At 42.0% G+C, this 18182-nt stretch overlaps 3 protein-coding genes across 5 annotated transcripts in view; 1 reads left to right on the top strand and 2 right to left on the bottom strand.

Moving 5' to 3' along the window:
* Positions 1-18182, top strand: part of bace1 (beta-secretase 1) — a 59478-nt gene that overhangs the window by 8543 nt on the left and 32753 nt on the right. The gene's annotated exons all lie outside the window — the stretch shown is intronic.
* LOC135235833 (endonuclease domain-containing 1 protein-like) lies at positions 3080-7838 on the bottom strand. The gene is made up of 4 exons (XM_064301717.1): positions 7692-7838; positions 6317-6613; positions 5873-6029; positions 3080-3636 (listed from the first exon to the last, which is right to left on the bottom strand). The coding sequence occupies exons 2-4, from the start codon at positions 6611-6613 to the stop codon at positions 3248-3250; spliced, it is 843 nt and encodes a 280-aa protein (XP_064157787.1). The 5' UTR covers positions 7692-7838; the 3' UTR covers positions 3080-3247.
* On the bottom strand, positions 12157-16474 carry LOC135235835 (endonuclease domain-containing 1 protein-like). The gene is made up of 4 exons (XM_064301720.1): positions 16334-16474; positions 13826-14119; positions 13478-13634; positions 12157-12992 (listed from the first exon to the last, which is right to left on the bottom strand). The coding sequence occupies exons 2-4, from the start codon at positions 14117-14119 to the stop codon at positions 12613-12615; spliced, it is 831 nt and encodes a 276-aa protein (XP_064157790.1). The 5' UTR covers positions 16334-16474; the 3' UTR covers positions 12157-12612.

Below are 18182 nucleotides of genomic sequence, written 5' to 3'. Positions count from 1 at the left end.
TCACCCATTGCCTCTCCGTGGGTCTGTAAAACACGTTTTGAAGCTCAATGGCGGGCGCGGCCATGTTCTCGATTTGGAGCCAAAACCATAGAGTTAAGCGGTCTTGTGATTTTTACAATGTGATTGACAGTCCGGTGCGGAAAAGCCCATCAACCTGAACGAACGATTGCAGAACGAACTTGAGGCTAGTTGACTGTCTGCCGTTGTTTTAAAAATATATGATCAGATGTTTACGGAGTTTAATTTCCATCCGTGACTGTACTGTGTCATGTAATCACGTTATATGTATGACATTAATAATACAATTATGTTCAGTTATCTTCAATTTATGTTTCTCGGCAAAACGAATATGCTTAGCTAGCATATCAGCTTGCCAGTGAGCTAGGTAAGCTATCCATGGTTAGCTCACGCATTAGCAATATGAACTACAGGGGAAGAACATCGACTGCACTGATGGTCAATCAGAGATGTGTAGACTACTGGTGATTTGACTAGGCTAATTTTCATATAACTGTCTGGTAGACCTGCTGTTAACCGAGCAAGTTATCGTCGTAGGTTTTCGCCATAGTCAGTTAATGAGCCAGTAACTGCTACTACTCCATCGCGGTTTGAGGTGTTCACTTGCTGGGTGACGCTAGCTGACCGATCGTTCGCAAGTGACTTTTTACCGAATAAAAATTAACACTGTCAGCGGTGATTAACAAATCTACCAAGTATTTTAATAACTGATCTACATGCATGTAAATATGACAACGCACTTTGAAGAGCACGTTTTCCACCTGTTGCATAAAGACAAAAATAATGTAGGCTACATTGAATTTCTAATTATTATTATTTTCTTGCTAGCTTGGCCTAACACTTATAAATAATAATAAATTCTAAATAATATAAAATAATTCTAAATAATAAATAAATTTATATATAAATAATAAATAAATAAAATAAATGATAAATAATAACGTATGTGCATTTATTGAATAACAAACGTCTTTTCAAGTTCTGCCAAGAATAATAGGGATAGAGTGGTGATTAAACTGAGTGAAATCTTATCTACCTTAAGTTTTTTAAAACCACAGGTAGTCTAATACCATTGGCCTGCAGACACTAAAGTTGCAGGAAATGTGGCAAAGAAGAAGGCGTTAGACTTAGATGTGTTGGGCTAAGTAAACATATTGTGCCAAAAAGGTTATTCCCTGTGAGAAACTGCAAAGAAGCTTAAGTTTGGTGCAGCGTGTACACACTCAGAGTGTCCAGCTGATGAGCAGTAAGTTAACAGAGAAACCAGGAGATCAAAGGTAGAAGACAATAACCTGATGTCTAACAAAGAGACCATTTGAAACACTGCACCACAAACAAAAGACCTCAATGCAACTAGAGAACTAGTTTCCTGCCTGCAGTGAAATGGACTGCGATTCTGGTCTAAACGATGTGTATCGAAAAGCCATTGTATGTGCCATTTACAAAAGAGTCTCCAGGGCCAAGCACCATACAGACTAAGAAAGATTAGGAAATGCAGATGCACTCCTTTGACTATTTTTCTCAGAATTTGCATTCTCATCTATGTGTAAGAATTTGTATACTCCATCCCTATTTTAAATTGCATTGCTCCATCTATTTAGAACTTGCTTGTGTGGATCTGTTTGTGTACTCCTCTATGAGGTTGCTGCGGCTCGCCGTATCCACGCGCTGCTGGTTAGCGAGAGCCGAAAGGCCATACCCATACATAACTGTATTGCCATTGTCAATAAAGCTCTTTGATGAAGTGGTCCTGACAGAAAAATAAAGAAGTCCCAGTGGGCCAAGCACCATCAACACAACTAAGAAACATTGGGAAATGGCAGATACACTTACTTTTTGACCAGCTGATCGAGCTGCTGATTCACTGTATTCAGTGGAATTCAACTAGCACTCCACCCCCCTTCCACCACTCCAGCTCCCACTGTGCAAAACGAATGGATATGGACTTCCTATAATTTATTTAATTGTCATTAAAGCCAAAGGAGGCTATTTTGAGGAAAGTTGTGTCTTAGATTATTTTTAAGTAAAATTGTAAGTAGAAATGGGAGGAAAAAAAAGTTTGTACTTTGGTTTGTTTTTCAATAAATGTGCATAAATTGCCTGAATTCTTCTCTACCTATAATTTTTTTTTTAACCACAGGCAGCCTAATACTTATTGTCTGTATTGTATCAATTTCAATCTCCTCACAATCTTCATAAATCCCCCACATGGTATTCTTCATCTACAGTCATGTTTCCTTTCTGCCGTTGTGGTTGGCTTTTCTTAATTTTCTCACAGGCCCATTGTGGTTCTTCCTGTAAAAGGCCCTGGTTCAAACTCTGGCCTTTTCATGACGCTGCTTATACTCAGTGTCACACAGAGTTTGTGATAGAAATTATGTCAGCCACTGCCTTTTAAATATCATTAACTAACGCTAGCCTGCTAGCTAACATTAGCTACCCAAGGCAGTAAGAGACACTATAGATGGTGCCACCATACAGAGGTCTAGGAATTGTCAGTTACAAACGTGAGTCTCTACGAGCTAGAGGCCTGCAAATACCAAGTGTCATTTTAAATCCATCAGACATCTTTGCTTGGTGACTGTGTGTCTACACAGCATACTACTCAGAGTAACATACTCCAGGGACTTGTATAGGTATCCTTCAGTTTTGATGTAGCTCAGTGGCTTTATTGTACCGTATGGTGTCTTTTGCCTGTTTATTCCCGTATGCAATCAGACAAGATGGGACTGATTACTGATTAATTAAGCCTTTATTGTGAATGGCAGAATCACGCAGACATTTATGAGAGCCAGGGACAGGTGTGCGTGTGTGTGTGTGTGTGTGTGCGCGCGTGTGTGTGTGTGTGTGTGTGTGGAAGCAGGCATGAGTTTACGAGCTAAGCCTAAATACCAATGTCATTTTAAACCATCGAATCTTTGTCTTTACTTCGTTATTACAGTAACTTACCACATAAATTACAGACTTTTTGATCCTTATTTTGAGTAGCTCATGGGAGACTTGTGATTGCATTTGCCTTTTTTTTCCGACAAAACATTCAATGCCAAATGGCAAATCAAAGTGCAAATAGGTGAGTTTTGGTGCATGTATTAGATAATAAGCTTATGGGCAATGGGAATTACAGGGAAGTAAATGACTCTCATATGTTAACTGGCACAGAAACATATAAAGAGGGAAATATGCCCTGTGGGGTGTGTCTGACTACAGTTCTCTAACATACAATATTCCTCTAAGCTCCACACTTGTTGCGAAAGAGCACCAACACTTTTGATTTGGTGTACTGTTTCAGGAGCGTTTTCAGCTCTGAGAGAGTGCAGCTCTTAACACTGGTCTGGTCCGTGTTGTTAGCTATGGCCCCCCCGCTACGGATGGGCCAGCCTTTCTTGTCCAGGCAACAGTAGGCGTTCCAGATGTAGTCGGGGATGTTGACCCGAGGGTTGTTGTTCTTGATGATCCAGTTGTTATTGGAAGGGATGGCGCCCACCAGCACGTAGGCCTTCGAGCACCTTGTGAGGTTTATTTGCAGATCCGTCTCATACTTGCTCCAGCTACCATTGTTCAGCTTGCGGTTCTGTGGCACCACGTTGGTGAGTGTAAACGTGGCATTACGACTGTCCCCTGCAGGAAGGGGGGAGCACAGAGAGAGAGAGAGAGAGAGAGAGAGATGGAGGATCAGTTTTAGGGGATGCTGCTTTCTTAGAAGTACGTTCACTCAATATCCGTTTCACAACTGTAATGTTCTACCTCAGGGTACTGCTCTCAAGACAACAAACCTGGTTTGAATTGCATTAGTAACACAATGCACAGCTGACCATACTGAATTCACTCTTAGAGACCCAATTACCAGTTGGGCAGGTCTGCTGGAATAAAAAACCAGCAAAAAAAGCGGAACTGAACGCTTGTCTGAGTCACAGGCATCCTAGTTTTCTTATTGTCTCTGTTTAGCATTCTTTGCCATTTTTTGTGCGAACATCCCCTCAGAACTCCTTCAGCCGCAGTATGAAAACCAAACAGAACATACAGAGAAAGACTATAATGGAGATTTTTGAATAGTATGCATTAGTAGGGAGGTCGAACGTTCTGCCTGCAATGTTATCACAATGGGAGTTCCATGTACAAACATAAAACAAAATTGGCATCTGGGCTCACTTAAACAGGTAATTTGACAAGGAAATATACAAAATTGGAGTAGATAGAGCAATTAAATCATTTCAAGAGGGCACTGATAGTTCAGCGATATTATTTTTTTACTTTAGAAATCAGGAAACTTGACTCTTTATGAGCATTTGTGCCTGCACTTAATGCTTCACCAAAATGAATGGGGTCATTATAAAAAATCTAACCACATTGAAGGCATTATTACTCAGTTCACCACAAGAAAAACTCACTGTGAAATGTTTAAAATATGAATTGGTTATTAGTTATTGATACGTTCGTATATTTAGGTGTCCTCAAAACGTTACAGCTGCCAGCGTCCTGAGGGCCATTTCAGAAGCAATCTGGCACCAAAAAAAAATGACCCTCGCTATCAAAATAACCCCAGAAGGGATTTTGTTTTGCTGAAATGAAATGTTATTCAAATTGTAGCCAATCCCTGTCTTGACATCATCCTGACTGTTCAATTCCGATTTGTCCAAATTATGCCGATGAAGAGGCCCTATAAAATGTTTTCTGGTATGTCTAGACAGCTAAGCCTTGATTGAACAATGATATTTTAATATGCATTTCTTTGTCAAGGTCTTATCTACATTGTGGTATAAAGCATTTGAGTTTTACGAATGGGTGTTTTTTGTAATTACGGTGCAAAGGAGACATGCACAGCCCTCTGGAATCCGAATCCACTGCAGATAGAATAGTATTCCATTGGCACCTATAACGTGCTGCTAGTGTATTAATTCTGGTGGCCAAGTCACCAGGAAAACTCGTTTGAACAACACAATCCTTACATGCACGTCTTCGTCAAGGCCTTATGTACATTGTGGTATAAAGAATTTAGGTTTACGAATGGGTGTTTTTTGTAATTACGTTTAAAATGAGACATACGCCGTCTATGGATTCCAAATCTCCAACAGTTCGAATAGCCACAGTTAGCTATGACCAGTTGCCAGTTTACATGTTTTCTGGTGGCTAAGTCGCCAGGAAAACTCATTTGAACAACAATATTTTGACATATATTTTTTCTCCAAGATGGTGTCTACAGTATGGTATAAAGGATTTTAGTTTTACGAATGGGTGTTTTTTTTATTAGGGTGAAAATGGGGACATGAGCCTGGTCGATTCCAGTCCCCAACTGCAATGGAATTTTGAAGCCACGGGGCCACTGTTTGAAACTGAGACATTTTGGCACATATTGCGTTTTGAGAGTCATTCATTCATTCATTCATTCATTCATTACCTTAATTTAACCAGATAGGTCATTGAGAACACATTCTCTTTTACAGTGAGGACCTGGCCGAGAGGGTACACACTTTTCATTAAATGACGCATCCCATAACAATACATACCAGTCACTGCGTACAGTATATTTGTTTTACTGTACGGATACCACAAAATATTGGTTCATGTTGTTGAAGGAACATGGATAACCCCACCCCCAAAATTCGCACAGGTGATGATGCGTTTCCCTCCAACGACAGTGATTACATGCGGAGCGAAGCGGCTAATTTTTAAAATCGTATTATAGGAAACAACAGTTATATTCTGGCAAATTAGCAATTTATGTTGTTATTTCACTATAGTGTATCATTTATGACATTACGCATGAAGAATAAACTGTCAAAATATGTTTTCTGAAAGATCGCCAAAACAGGTTTGACCTCCCTAGCATTAGACCCAAGGTATGGGGATGCATTACCTGTGTGGTGTCCATTTGGATTGAGGTGCCCACGGTCATAGGTAGTGTTTATGTAGTCCTCATTGAGAGCCTGACTCTGACCGAAGTACACTCCCATGTGGTTGATTGCGAGGTCCTCCTCGACCTCCATGTCTTTATTCCAGCTCCTGTCCACAAGCTGTGAAACAGCACTGCAGTCAGACCACTGTGTGTGTGTGCGTGCATGCGTGCATGTGTGTGTGTGTGTGCGCGCGTGTTTGAGAATGTATTTTTTCATTTTCATGTGTGTAAGATGGTGTCTGGTAATCTGCAAAGCCATTTCTTCAGATAAATGAGGCTCTTGGTGTTGAATCCACCACCAGGAGTGTGATGCTTATGAAAATATCACAGAGGAGTGTGACGCTGCAGCAGAGCTGCTGAAGTACGTGGGGAGGAAGGTCACCGTAAGTCTTCCTCAGTACTCACCTGTGGCTCTATATACCAGTACTTCTCGCGACCACCGCCGCCGCCGGTCTGAAAGCGGTAGGCGGAGTAGACGGCGATGCGGTGGAGCGTGTTGTACAGCGTGGCGAAGTGGTAGCGGTTGTTGAAGCGCTGACACAAACAGACGGTGTGACGCTTGGGCACGTTCCACTTGGGCACCATGCCCTTGTAGAAGAAGTCCAGGCAGTGCGGGCCTCTGTGGAAGCTTTCTACTACCTCCCCCCTCAGGGGGGGCAGGTGTGCCACGACAAGGAAGCACAACGCTGCCAAGACCTGCATCTGAGCCAGTGGAATTCAGAGAACCAGTTTAGCAGAATTCTGAGCACTTTACCTGTGTACAAACAAATGTGTGTGTAGATGTATGCTTGCTTGTGTGTGTGTATGCGTGTGTTTGTGTATAAAGATGTTTGTGTGTGTGTGTATGTCTATATGACTGTATGTGTGTATATGTGCATCTGCGTATGTGCATACATGTGTTTGTGTGTAGATATGTGCATACGTGTGTGTATTTGTCATGTACTGATTAGGAAGGACCATTCATAGAAAATGTTTCATTTTTTATCTTATTAATATGTAATCGTATATGGTGCCCTTCATAATATTTGCGACAAAGCAGATGCTCAGCTTTAATTAAAGGATATTTTTATACAGTTTGGTTTCACCATGTAGAAATTACACCACTTTTTATACATAGCCCCCAAAGCTGAGAATCTACACTTGAACCACATGTGAATTGTTTGGTTACACATTAAAAATTGTGGAGTACAAAGCCAAATCGGGAACAAATGTGTCTTTGTCCCATATGTTATGGCGGTAATCAGGGGTAATGTTATACATTACCCCTGATTACCATACATAGTATACCATTTGTAGCAACTATATCCGAATAGTGCTTTGTGCTGAAGACCCCTCCTTGAATCACGCTAGATAGACCGCTACCCAAGCCAACTCACCTTAGTCCACTCCCTAACACATCTCGCCTGCTCTATATGTAGAGGAGTGAATACTGATGCTAAGTGTGGATCCAACCCTAGTATAGAGATCAGGTCTTTACTTCACTGGTAATGGGCTCTGCTTCTAACTCCTTTAAGCTCCTGTGAGATCTATACTCATTTAAAAAATTCTACAGAATGACCCAAGTTTTTGGTTCAAAATACATATGAGTAAAGTTTATTTGAGCTCCTCTCACACAATTGCAGTTAGCTAGGTGTTATGCACCTTACTGGTTCTTTGGGTTATATATGTGCCCCCTGCCCAGGGGTTATAACTCTAGCTGAGCATGTTACTGAGAATCTAAAAATATAAAGGAAAAATTAATCATACAGACACTAAAAGAAAACCCCCCACTGTTTCTCACCTTTGTTTGGTCTCACTGTTGGAATGGGTTGGTACTCAGAGAAAAAGGCTGGTGTTGATCAGAAGTGTGTCTCCAAAAATCTGCCAAAAATCTCCCCCCTCACAGCCTTTTACATCCTTCCTTGACCCCTTTCTTCAAGCCACGCCCTTGGGCGGGTGATGCTGAAGTTTAGGGGAGTGGACTGTTGTTTGTCGCATGGAGAGAGAGAGATGGCACCCACAGCGACACAAAACCAAATAAACGCCTTCACCCTTCCCCCTCACGGGTTCTGAGCAAAAACATAAACTAACAAAGCAAACAAAAATAACAACGACAAAGAAAGTAAGACTGAGCAGCAGCTTTTCAGCTCGCCCCTCATAGCTGGCTCAAAGCTCCTCCAGCTTTTCAGTGGCGGGTTTTCTTCCTTCTTCAAAAACGCGCTCTCTCGGTTTGTACTCCCAGTCTCAGCTCGGAACTGTGGAGAGGAACACACCTTTAAGCACCTGGGCTGATTAATCATTGCAACCCAGGCATGTGTGCTCTCTCCACCAGTCCATGGAGAGGTCATTTTTAGGGGAAAACCAGCTGGAAAAGCGGAACCGAACGCCTGTCTGAGTCACAGGCATCCTAGTTTTCTTATTGCCTCTGTTTAGCATTATTTGACATTTTTTGTGTGAACATCCCCTCAGAACTCCTTCAGCCACAGTATAAAAACCAAACAGAACATACACAGAAAGACTATAATGGAGATTTTTGAATAGTATGCATTAGACTCAAGGTATGAGGATGCATTACCTGAGTGGTGTTCTGGACTGAGGTGCATACATGCACACACGCACACACGCACGCACGCACGCACAGTAATCTGACAGCAGTGCTCTTAAAAATCTGCTACCGAAATCCTGCACCTTAAACCAAGAACTCACAGTGTTTTTTTCCTTTTTCACCCCTTTCTTCAAATCACTCTTACCTTTCCTTTATGACTTCAGGATCAACTTCTGCATTTACAAAGTGCATACAGTACAGTCCAAAGGTGTTAGGCCAGATTCCAGAAATCTATCCAATCATTTTGCAAAGTTCGAGGTGGAGGGGTGGGAGGGAGATAGAGTGGTGATTAAATTGAGTAAAATCTTATCTACCTTAAGTTTTTTAAGACCACAGGTAGCCTAATACCATTGGCCTGTAGGGCGAGTAAAATAGACACTAAAGTTTCAGGAAATATGGCAAAGAAAAAGGCGTTAGACTTAGATGTGTTGGGCTAAGTAAACATATTGTGCCGAAAAGGTTATTCCCTGTGAAAAACTGCAAAGAAGCTTAAGATTTCCTGGTGCAGCGTTTGGTACACACTCAGAGTTGTCCAGCTGATGAGCAGTAATGTTAAAAGGAGAAGTCCAGGAAGATCAAAAGGTAGAAGACAAATAACTTGAAACCACTGCACCACAAATACAAAAAGACCTCAATGCAACTAGAGAGAAACTAGTTTCCCTGCCTGCAGTGAAATGGGGACTGCGATCTCTTGGTCTAAACGGATGTGTATCTGAAAAAGCCATTGCTATGTGCCGTTAACAAGAAAGAAAGTCTCCAGTGGGCCAAGCACCATGAGCACTGTACTAAGAAAGATTGGGAAATGGCAGATACACTTACTTTATGACCAGCAGATCGTAGTTGCTGATTCACTGTAGTACTGTTCACAAGTTTAGCCAGCGCTCTACCTCCCTCTCACCTCTCCAGCTCCCACTGTGGATAGACTTCCTATAATTTATTTAATTGTAATTAAAGCCAAAGGAGGCTATTTTGAGGAGAGTTGTGTCTTAGTGTATTTTCAAGTAAAACTCATCTTTTTGTGGTATCGTAAGTATTGAAAATTGGAAGAAAAAAGATTTGCACTTGGGTTTGTTTTTCAAATGTTTTTTTCTAATTGTTTTTTTAAATGTGCACAAATTAACTGTGTTCTTTTCTACCTGAAATAAAAAAATAAATAAAAAACCACAGGCAGCCTAATACTTATTGCCTGTATTGTATCAATTTCCATCTCCTCACAATCTAATGCCCTTGCGGTTGGCTTTTCTGTGCTTTTCTTATCTTCATTTTCACACTGGCCACTTGTGGTTCTTCTCTGGAAGGAGCGCAGCCACTGTGTTGTTCCTTCTCAAGATGCGCAGATGCTTTCATGACTTCTGCCCAGCTTCATCCACTGGCAGTTCTTCTTCCTCCTCTGTGTTTGGCCATTTCTGGAAAGAATCACTTTTTAAAGGCCCTGGTTCAAACTCAGGCCTCTTTTCCATCACAACCCTGTAATTGTACTTCAGTGTCACTGATAGGTTGTGATAGAAATGATGTGTGCCTCTGCGTTTTAAATATCATTAACTATTGCTAGTTTGCTAGTTAACATTAGCTACCCAAGGCAGTAGGAGATAGCATGCTAGCTAGGGAGTTGAGTTAGTTTACTTTTAGCTATAAATGGTAAATTGACTGCATTTATGTAGCACTTTTATCCAAAGCGCTTTACAGTTGATGCCTCTCACTCACCAGAGCAGTTAGGGGTTAGGTGTCTTGCTCAGGGACACTTCGACACACCCAGGGCGGGGATCGAACCGGCAACCCTCCGACTGCCAGACAACCGTTCTTATGTCCTGAGCTATGTCGCCCCTGACATAGCTCAGGACATAGTTACAAATAGGAGCTATAGTTACAAATAGGATTGTGCATTGCTAACTTAATAGCCTGCTATCTGTAATTGTAGCTACATTATGGCAGCACACATTATCCATATAGCGTCATCCACTAGCATGGTAGTTCAGCTTAGCTATTACATTACATTACATTACAGTCATTTTATCCAAAGCGAAGTGCAATAAGTGCATACGGAAGGTCATTGGAACAACTACAAAACACTGGTCTGATAAGGTATAATACGCATTATGAAACAGTTATTCAAAGCAATGTCCATCAAGTCCAGTTCACACTGTACTAAACTGTTCTATACTGAGCCAAATCATCAGTGCTAACGTTACTGTTGTTTGCTGTCCTAACCTGCAGTATGGTGCTGCGTGTCAGTGGCGAAACTTGTGACTGAGTTTTCTTAAGAAGTTCTAATATATCTTTTCCATGTATTTCTCTCGTTTTCAGGAAGGTTAACAAGTTTAGCAAGCAATTAACAAAAACACTCTAGATGGAAGAACCCAGTTGGCAAGGGCCTGATGCCAATCTTCATCATCAGATCTGCATTCCCAACACTTCTGTTACATTCCAGTTAAATGTAAAAAAAAGACAGAAACATGCACCCCAAGTACTGACTAAGGCCAAAATAGGTTATCGTCACAGTATGAGACTTGGCCTGGATGGACTAAGAGTACTGGGCCAGTCCCGGTTAATGTCAGGAGAGATAGTGCCATCTACATTTCGGCATAGCAGTGCTGGGTCCTCTTGGTATGGGCGGCTGACAGCGGGTCTATGGTTGCGGTGGAACACAATCAAGCGAGATGGCAGTCATTTCCACCCTGCTGCACCGTGTGGTTGATGAATATGTGGTTCTATCTGTTTATAGTTGCTTGAGCTGCTTCTTCGTCTTCCAGTGTCGATATCTGCAGAGAAACCTAACAGTTTCAGTTAGACGCACACAATAATTTTTTAAAGCATCTCCAATTCAGTTCTTCACCACGCATCACCCCTAGAATCTTCATAGGGGCACCTACAAATTAGGAGGGGAAAAGTTTGAGACTTCCAATAATTTATTTAATTGTAATTAAAGCCCAAGAAGGCTATTTTGAGGAGAGTTGTGTCTTTTGTGTTTTTTAAATGTGCACAAATTAACTGAATTCTTTTCTACCTAAAATTTTTTTTAAAAGACCACAGGAAACCTTAATACTTATTGTCTGTATTGTATCAATTTCAATCTCCTCACAATCTTCATAAACCCCCCACATGGTATTCTTTGTCTGCTGTCCTGTTTCCTTTCTGCCGTTGTGTTTGGCTTTTCTTTGCATCTTCGTTTTCTCACGGGCCCATTGTGGTTCTTCCTGTAAAAGGCCCTGGTTCAAACTCTGGCCTCTTTTCCATCGCAACGCTGCAATTATACTTCAGTGTCACACTGAGAGTTTGTGATAGAAATGATGTGAGCCACTGCCTTTTAAATATCATTAACTAACGCTAGCCTGCTAGATAACATTAGCTACCCAAGGCAGTAGGAGACACGTTAGATGGTGCCACCATACAGAGGTCTAGGAATTGTCAGTTACAAACGTGAGTCTCTATGAGCTAGAGGCCTGCAAATACCAAGTGTCATTTTAAATCCATCAGACATATGTTAAAGGATCCAGGGTCATTGCTTGGTGACTGTGTGTCTACACAGCATACTACTCAGAGTAACATACTCCAGGGACTTGTATAGGTATCCTTCAGTTTTGATGGAGCTCAGTGTCTTAATGTACCGTATGGTGTCATTTGCCTATTTATTCCCTTATGCAATCAGACAAGATGGGACTGATTTCTGATGAATTAAGCCTTTATTGTGAATGGCAGAATCATGCAGACATTTATGAGAGCCAGGGACAGGTGTGCGCGCGCGCGTGTGTGTGTGTGTGCTTGTGGAAGCAGGCATGGTTAGCTACATAATAAATGGTGTTATTGACCCATGGAAGTTTGTCTTTACTTCCATTATTACAGTAGCTGTAACCACATCAAAATTAAACAATGTTGATTATTTAAGAGCTGAATGGGGAGAACTTGTGAGATTGCAGTGTTGCCTTTTTCCCCTAAAAACATCAGCCAAATGCCTAAAGTGCAAATAGGTGAGTTTTGGTGCATGTATTAGATAATAAGCTTATGGGCAATGGGAATTACAGGGAAGTAAATGACTCTCATATGTTAATTGGCACAGAAACATATAAAGAGTGGGGTGTGGGGTGTGTCTGACTACACTTCTCTAACATACCATACTCCTCTAAGCTTCACAGTTGTTGTGAAAGAGCTCCTCCACTGGTGATTTTGTGTACTGACCCAGGAGCAGTTTCAGCTCTGAGAGAGTGTGCCTCTTGACACGGGTCCCCCCAGTGTTGCGAACTGTGGCCCCTCCGCTGCCGATGGGCCGGCCGTTGTTGTCCAGGCAACAGTAGGCATTCCAGATGTAGTCGGGGATGTTGACCCGCTCGCCGATCCAGGTGTTATTGGAAGGGATGGCGCCCACCAGCACGTAGGCCTGTGCGCACTGGGCTATGAAGAGTTTGGTCAGCTGATGCTCGTACGTAACCCAGGCCTTCTGGTTCAGATTGGGTGTTTGTGGCACCACGTTGGTGAGTGTGAACGTGGCCTGACGGCTGTCCCCTGCAGGAAGGGGGGAGCACAGAGAGAGAGAGAGATAGAGAGAGATAAAAGATATAGAGAGAGATGGTAAGATCATTTTTAGGGGATGCTGTTTCTTAAAAGTACATTCACTCAATATCCGTTTCGTAACTGTAATGTTCTTCCTCAGGGTACTGCTCTCAAGACAACAAACCTGGTTTGAATAGCATTAGTAACACAATGCACAGCTGACCATACTGGATTCACTCTTAGAGCCCCAATTACCAGTTTGGCAGGTCTGCTGGAATAAAAAACCAGCAGGTAAAGTGGAACTGAACACTTGTCTGAGTCACAGGCATCCTAGTTTTCTTATTGTCTCTGTTTGGCATTATTTGCTATTTTTGTGTGAACATCCCCTCAAAACTCCTTCAGTCGCAGTATAAAAACCAAACAGAAAAGACTGAGAAATACTAGAATTGAGATTTTTGAATAGTATGCATTAGACCCAAGGTATGGGGATGCATTACCTGATTGGTGTTGTTTTGGATTGAGGTGCCCACGGTCATAGTTAGAGTTTATGTAGTCCTCTTCGAGAGCCTGCCTCTCACCAAAGTACACCCCCTTGTGTTCAGTTATGAGGTCCTTCTCTTCCTCCATCCCTGCATTCCAGCTCCTGTCCACAAGCTGTGAAACAGCTCTGCAGTCAGACCACTGTGTGTGTGCGTGCATGCATGCGTGCGTGTTTGACTATGTGTTGAATCCACCACCATGAGTGTGATGCCTGTGAAAATATACCAGAGAGGAGTGTGACGCTGCGGCAGAGCTGCTGAAGTAAGTGGGGAGGAAGGTCACCGTAAGTCTTCCTCAGTACTCACCTGTGGCTCTATACACCAGTCATTCCTTGTCGGGTCATTGCCGGTCTGAAAGCGGTAGGCGGAGTAGACGGCGATGCGGTGGAGCGTGTCGTACAGCGTGGCGAAGTGGTAGCGGTTTTGGAAGCGCTGACACAAACGGGCGGCGCCAGGCGTGGCCGCGCCCCACTCGGGCACCTTGCCCTCGTAGAAGAAGTCCAGGCACTGCGGGATGTCCTGGAAGCTTCCTACTACCTCCCCCCTCAGGAGGGGCAGGTGTGCCAAGACAAGGAAGCACAGTGCTGCCAAGACCTGCATCTGAGCCAGTGGAATTCAGAGAACCAGTTTAGCAGAATTCTGAGCACTTTACCTGTAGCACACAGTTCCACAGCAGAGTCAGGATTTGGGGCAGACTGGTCCTCTTCTTATATTGGCTCCTCATTATCTACCTTGATACACTATTTGGAGGTCACTCTTTCTCCCTCCCTTTTTCCCTCTCTCTGCTTTTTGACAAAGGTCAGTAGCTAGCCAGATTTTGGTTTGCATACAAACCAATGTGTGTGCAGATGTGTGCATGATTGTGTGTATGTGTGTGTGTGTGTGTGTGTGTTTGTGTATGTGCATGTTTGTGTGTGTGTGCGCGTGTGTCTCTGTGTGATTGTATGTGTGTATATGTGTGTTTGTGTATGTGTGTGCATATTTGTTTGTAGATGTGGGCATGCATGTGTGCGTGTGCATGTGTGTGTGTCTGTTTGTGTGTGTGTGTGTGTGTACATGTGCTATTTTATTTTTCTTCAATTGTGTTTCAGAGTTTAGTTAAATAGATATCTTTGTTTACACACTTGAAGGAATTTTCTTCCCCATGCGAACCATATCAAAGGCACATATCCTTACATACATATTGATGTCCATGCAAGTTCCCATTTTACCATCAGCAAAACTGTTCTCCTTAACTGAAAAATGATTCAAAGCATATTGATTAGGGGAAAATGATCTAATGCTGAAGAGTAAACTTAAAGCAACTGGCCCTCAAAACAAGCAGGAGCTGAAGATGGGTGTAGTAAACCCAGCCAGATCCCTCCGTTCTGCTACCTCAGGACGCCTAGCACCTCCCCCTCTTCGCACCTGCACTTCCAGAACACATCTCCTGTCTGTTCTGGCCCCACGATGGTGGAATGACCTCCCCGTGGAGGTCAGAACAGCAGAGACACTGACCCATTTCAAACGACGACTGAAGACTCGCCTCTTCAGGCTGCACCTCTCCCCATCCCTCCCTACCCCCCTGTAAATAACTGTAAGCTTAGGGTTGTAACTAGGCAGCTGTTTCGTAGGTGACTTAGGTGCATTAACTGTCTTAACTACCGCTTGTATTTTTTCCATGAGACTGCGTGTTGTCCGTGTCTCGCGTTGTTTATGTGTTTAATCAGTTTAACCTTCAGGGTCCAAGTTGAACTATGCGGTTGTTCCCTGCACTTGGACTGGTACTTCTCTCTAGGGGTTTCGTCATACTTGTTCCTGGTTATGGTTATACACTTTGTTGTACGTCGCTCTGGATAAGAGCGTCTGCCAAATGCCTGTAATGTAATGTAAATGTAGCACAGGCCTAGCAGAAGATACCCAGCACCTGGCGATGTCTATTGGTCACAGACTTGAAGCAGTCAGTGCATGCAGAGGATATGTGACAAAGTAGTAAACATGACAGTTTTCATTTACATAACATTAATATGTCCCAAACATTATGGTGTCCTGAAATGGGGAGGGGGGAGCTGTGTGCAAAAAGTATTATAATTTCTACATGTTGAAACCAATATGTATAAAATACATATAGCCTGGAGCTCACTGCAGGCTTATGATGTGTTATGTCAGTGATGATGCAGGAAGTGACACTGCCATGACATACCATGAAAAACACACCACTGAAAAAAGCACTACACACTAACAATCACAAATGTCTATGTTGTTCCTATGAGGAAGTCATGTACTGCTTAGGAAGGATGATTCATAGAAAATTTTTCATTTTTTATTTGATTAATATTTGATCATATATAGTGCCCCTCCAAAATGTTTGGAACAAAGTAGATTCTCAGCTTTTATTAAAGGATATTTTTGTATCCTTTAGTAAAAATAATTGTTTGATTACAAATTTAATATTGTGGAGTACGAAGCCAAATCGGGATCAAATATGTCTTTGTCCCAAATGTTATGGAGGGTGCTGTATTTCTGAGTTAATGACCCTACATGACACCCTGCATTACCCCTGATTACCATACATAGTATACAGTACCTAGTGTACCTAATATATCCGAATAGTGCTGAAGACCCCCCCTAGAATCACGCTAGATAGACCGCTACCCAAGCCAACTCACCTTAGTCCACTCCCAGGGCCCAATCCAACACATCTTGCCTGCTCTACATGTAGAGGAGTGAATACTGATGCTACAACTCTAGCTAAGCATGTTACTGAGAATCGAAATATATAAAAGAAAAATGAATCATACAGACACTAAAAGAAACCCCCCCACTGTTTCTCACGTTTGTTTGGTCTCACTGTTGGAATGGGTTGTTACTCAGAGAAAAAGGCTGGTGTTGATCAGAAGTGTGTCTCCAAAAATCTGCCAAAAATCTCCCCCCTCACAGCCTTTTACATCCTTCCTTGACCCCTTTCTTCAAGCCACGCCCTTGGGAGGAGTAAAGTGGAACTGAACACTTGTCTGAGTCACAGGCATCCTAGTTTTCTTATTGTCTCTGTTTAGCATTCTTTGCCATTTTTTGTGTGAACATCCCCTCAGAACTCCTTCAGCCACAGTATAAAAACCAAACAGAAAAGACTGAGAAAGACTATAATGGAGATTTTTTAATAGTATGCATTAGACTTCAGGAACGGGGATGCATTGCCTGAGTGGTGTTGTTTTGGACTGAGGTGCATACATGCACGCACGCACGCACGCACACACACACAGTAGTCTGACAGCAGTGCTCTTATTTATAAGTGTTAGGCCACACACTTATAAATAATAATAAATTATAAATAATATAAAATAATTCTAAATAATAAATAAATTTATATATAAATAATAAATAAATAAAATAAATGATAAATAATAATGTATGTGCATTTATTGAATAACAAACGTCTTTTCAAGTTCTGCCAAGAATAATAGGGATAGAGTGGTGATTAAACTAAAAGTTAAAAATTAAAAATTAGTTCAGGTGAGGGTGGAGGGAGTAATGGTGACTAATTGAGTGAATCTTATCTACCTTAAGTTTAAAACAGGTGTCAATAAATTGGCTGCAGACACTAAAGTTGCAGGAAATGTGGCAAAGAAGAAGGCGTTAGACTTAGATGTGTTGGGCTAAGTAAACATATTGTGCCAAAAAGGTTATTCCCTGTGAGAAACTGCAAAGAAGCTTACGATGGTGCAGCGTTCGGTACACACTCGGAGTGGTCCAGCTGATGAGCAGTAATGTTAACAGGAGACCAGGAAGATCAAAAGGTAGAAGACAAATAACTTGATTAACCACTGCACCACAAATGCAAAATGACCTCAATGCAACTAGAGAGAAACTAGTTTCCCTGCCTGCAGTGAAATGGGGACTGCGATCTCTTGGTCTAAACGGATGTGTATCTGAAAGAGCCCTTGATATGTGCCGTTAACAAGAAAGAAAGTCTCCAGTGGGCCAAGCACCATCAACACACCTAAGAAAGATTGGGTAATGGCAGATGCACTTTCTTTTTGACCAGCTGATCATAGCTGCCGATTCACTGTATTCAGTGGAATTCAACTAGCACTCCACCCACCTCCCACCACTCCAGCTCCCACTGTGCAGAACGAATGGATATGGACTTCCTATCATTTATTTAATTGTCATTAAAGCCAAAGGAGGCTATTTTGAGGAAAGTTGTGTCTTGCATTATTTTTAAGTAAAATTGTAAGTAGAAATTGGAGGAAAAAAAAGTTTGCACTTTGGGTTGTTTTTCAATAAATGTGCATAAATTGTCTGAATTCTTCTCTACCTAAATTTTTTTTTTAACCACAGGCCTAATACTTATTGTCTGTATTGTATCAATTTCAATCTCCTCACAATCTTCATAAACCCCCCACATGGTATTCTTTGTCTGCTATCCTTTCTGCCGTTGTGGTTGGCTTTTCTTAATTTTCTCACAGGCTGATTGTGGTTCTTCCTGTAAAAGGCCCTGGTTAAAACTCTGAGTTTGTGATAGAAATTATGTCAGCCACTGCCTTTTAAGTATCATTAACTAACGCTAGTTTGCTCGCTAACATTAGCTACCCAAGGCAGTAGGAGACACGTTAGATGGCGCCACCATACAGCGGTCTAGGAATTGTCAGTTACAAACGTGAGTCTCTACGAGCTAGAGGCC

The sequence above is a fragment of the Anguilla rostrata genome, chromosome 12 (assembly GCF_018555375.3).
Source record: "Anguilla rostrata isolate EN2019 chromosome 12, ASM1855537v3, whole genome shotgun sequence".
Classification (NCBI taxonomy): domain Eukaryota; kingdom Metazoa; phylum Chordata; class Actinopteri; order Anguilliformes; family Anguillidae; genus Anguilla; species Anguilla rostrata.
The sequence above is the reverse complement of the archived record's forward strand: the minus strand, read 5'-3'. Positions and strand labels throughout refer to the sequence as shown.

Coding starts and splice junctions, on each gene's coding strand:
- LOC135235835 (XM_064301720.1), bottom strand. CDS start 14,119: ATGCAGGTCTTGGCAGCACTGTGCTTCCTTGTCTTGGCACACCTGCCC. Junction 13,635..13,825: donor ACTGGTGTATAGAGCCACAG/GTGAGTACTGAG, acceptor GCTGTTTCACAG/CTTGTGGACAGGAGCTGGAA. Junction 12,993..13,477: donor TCCAAAACAACACCAATCAG/GTAATGCATCCC, acceptor CCCTTCCTGCAG/GGGACAGCCGTCAGGCCACG.
- LOC135235833 (XM_064301717.1), bottom strand. CDS start 6,613: ATGCAGGTCTTGGCAGCGTTGTGCTTCCTTGTCGTGGCACACCTGCCC. Junction 6,030..6,316: donor ACTGGTATATAGAGCCACAG/GTGAGTACTGAG, acceptor GCTGTTTCACAG/CTTGTGGACAGGAGCTGGAA. Junction 3,637..5,872: donor TCCAAATGGACACCACACAG/GTAATGCATCCC, acceptor CCCTTCCTGCAG/GGGACAGTCGTAATGCCACG.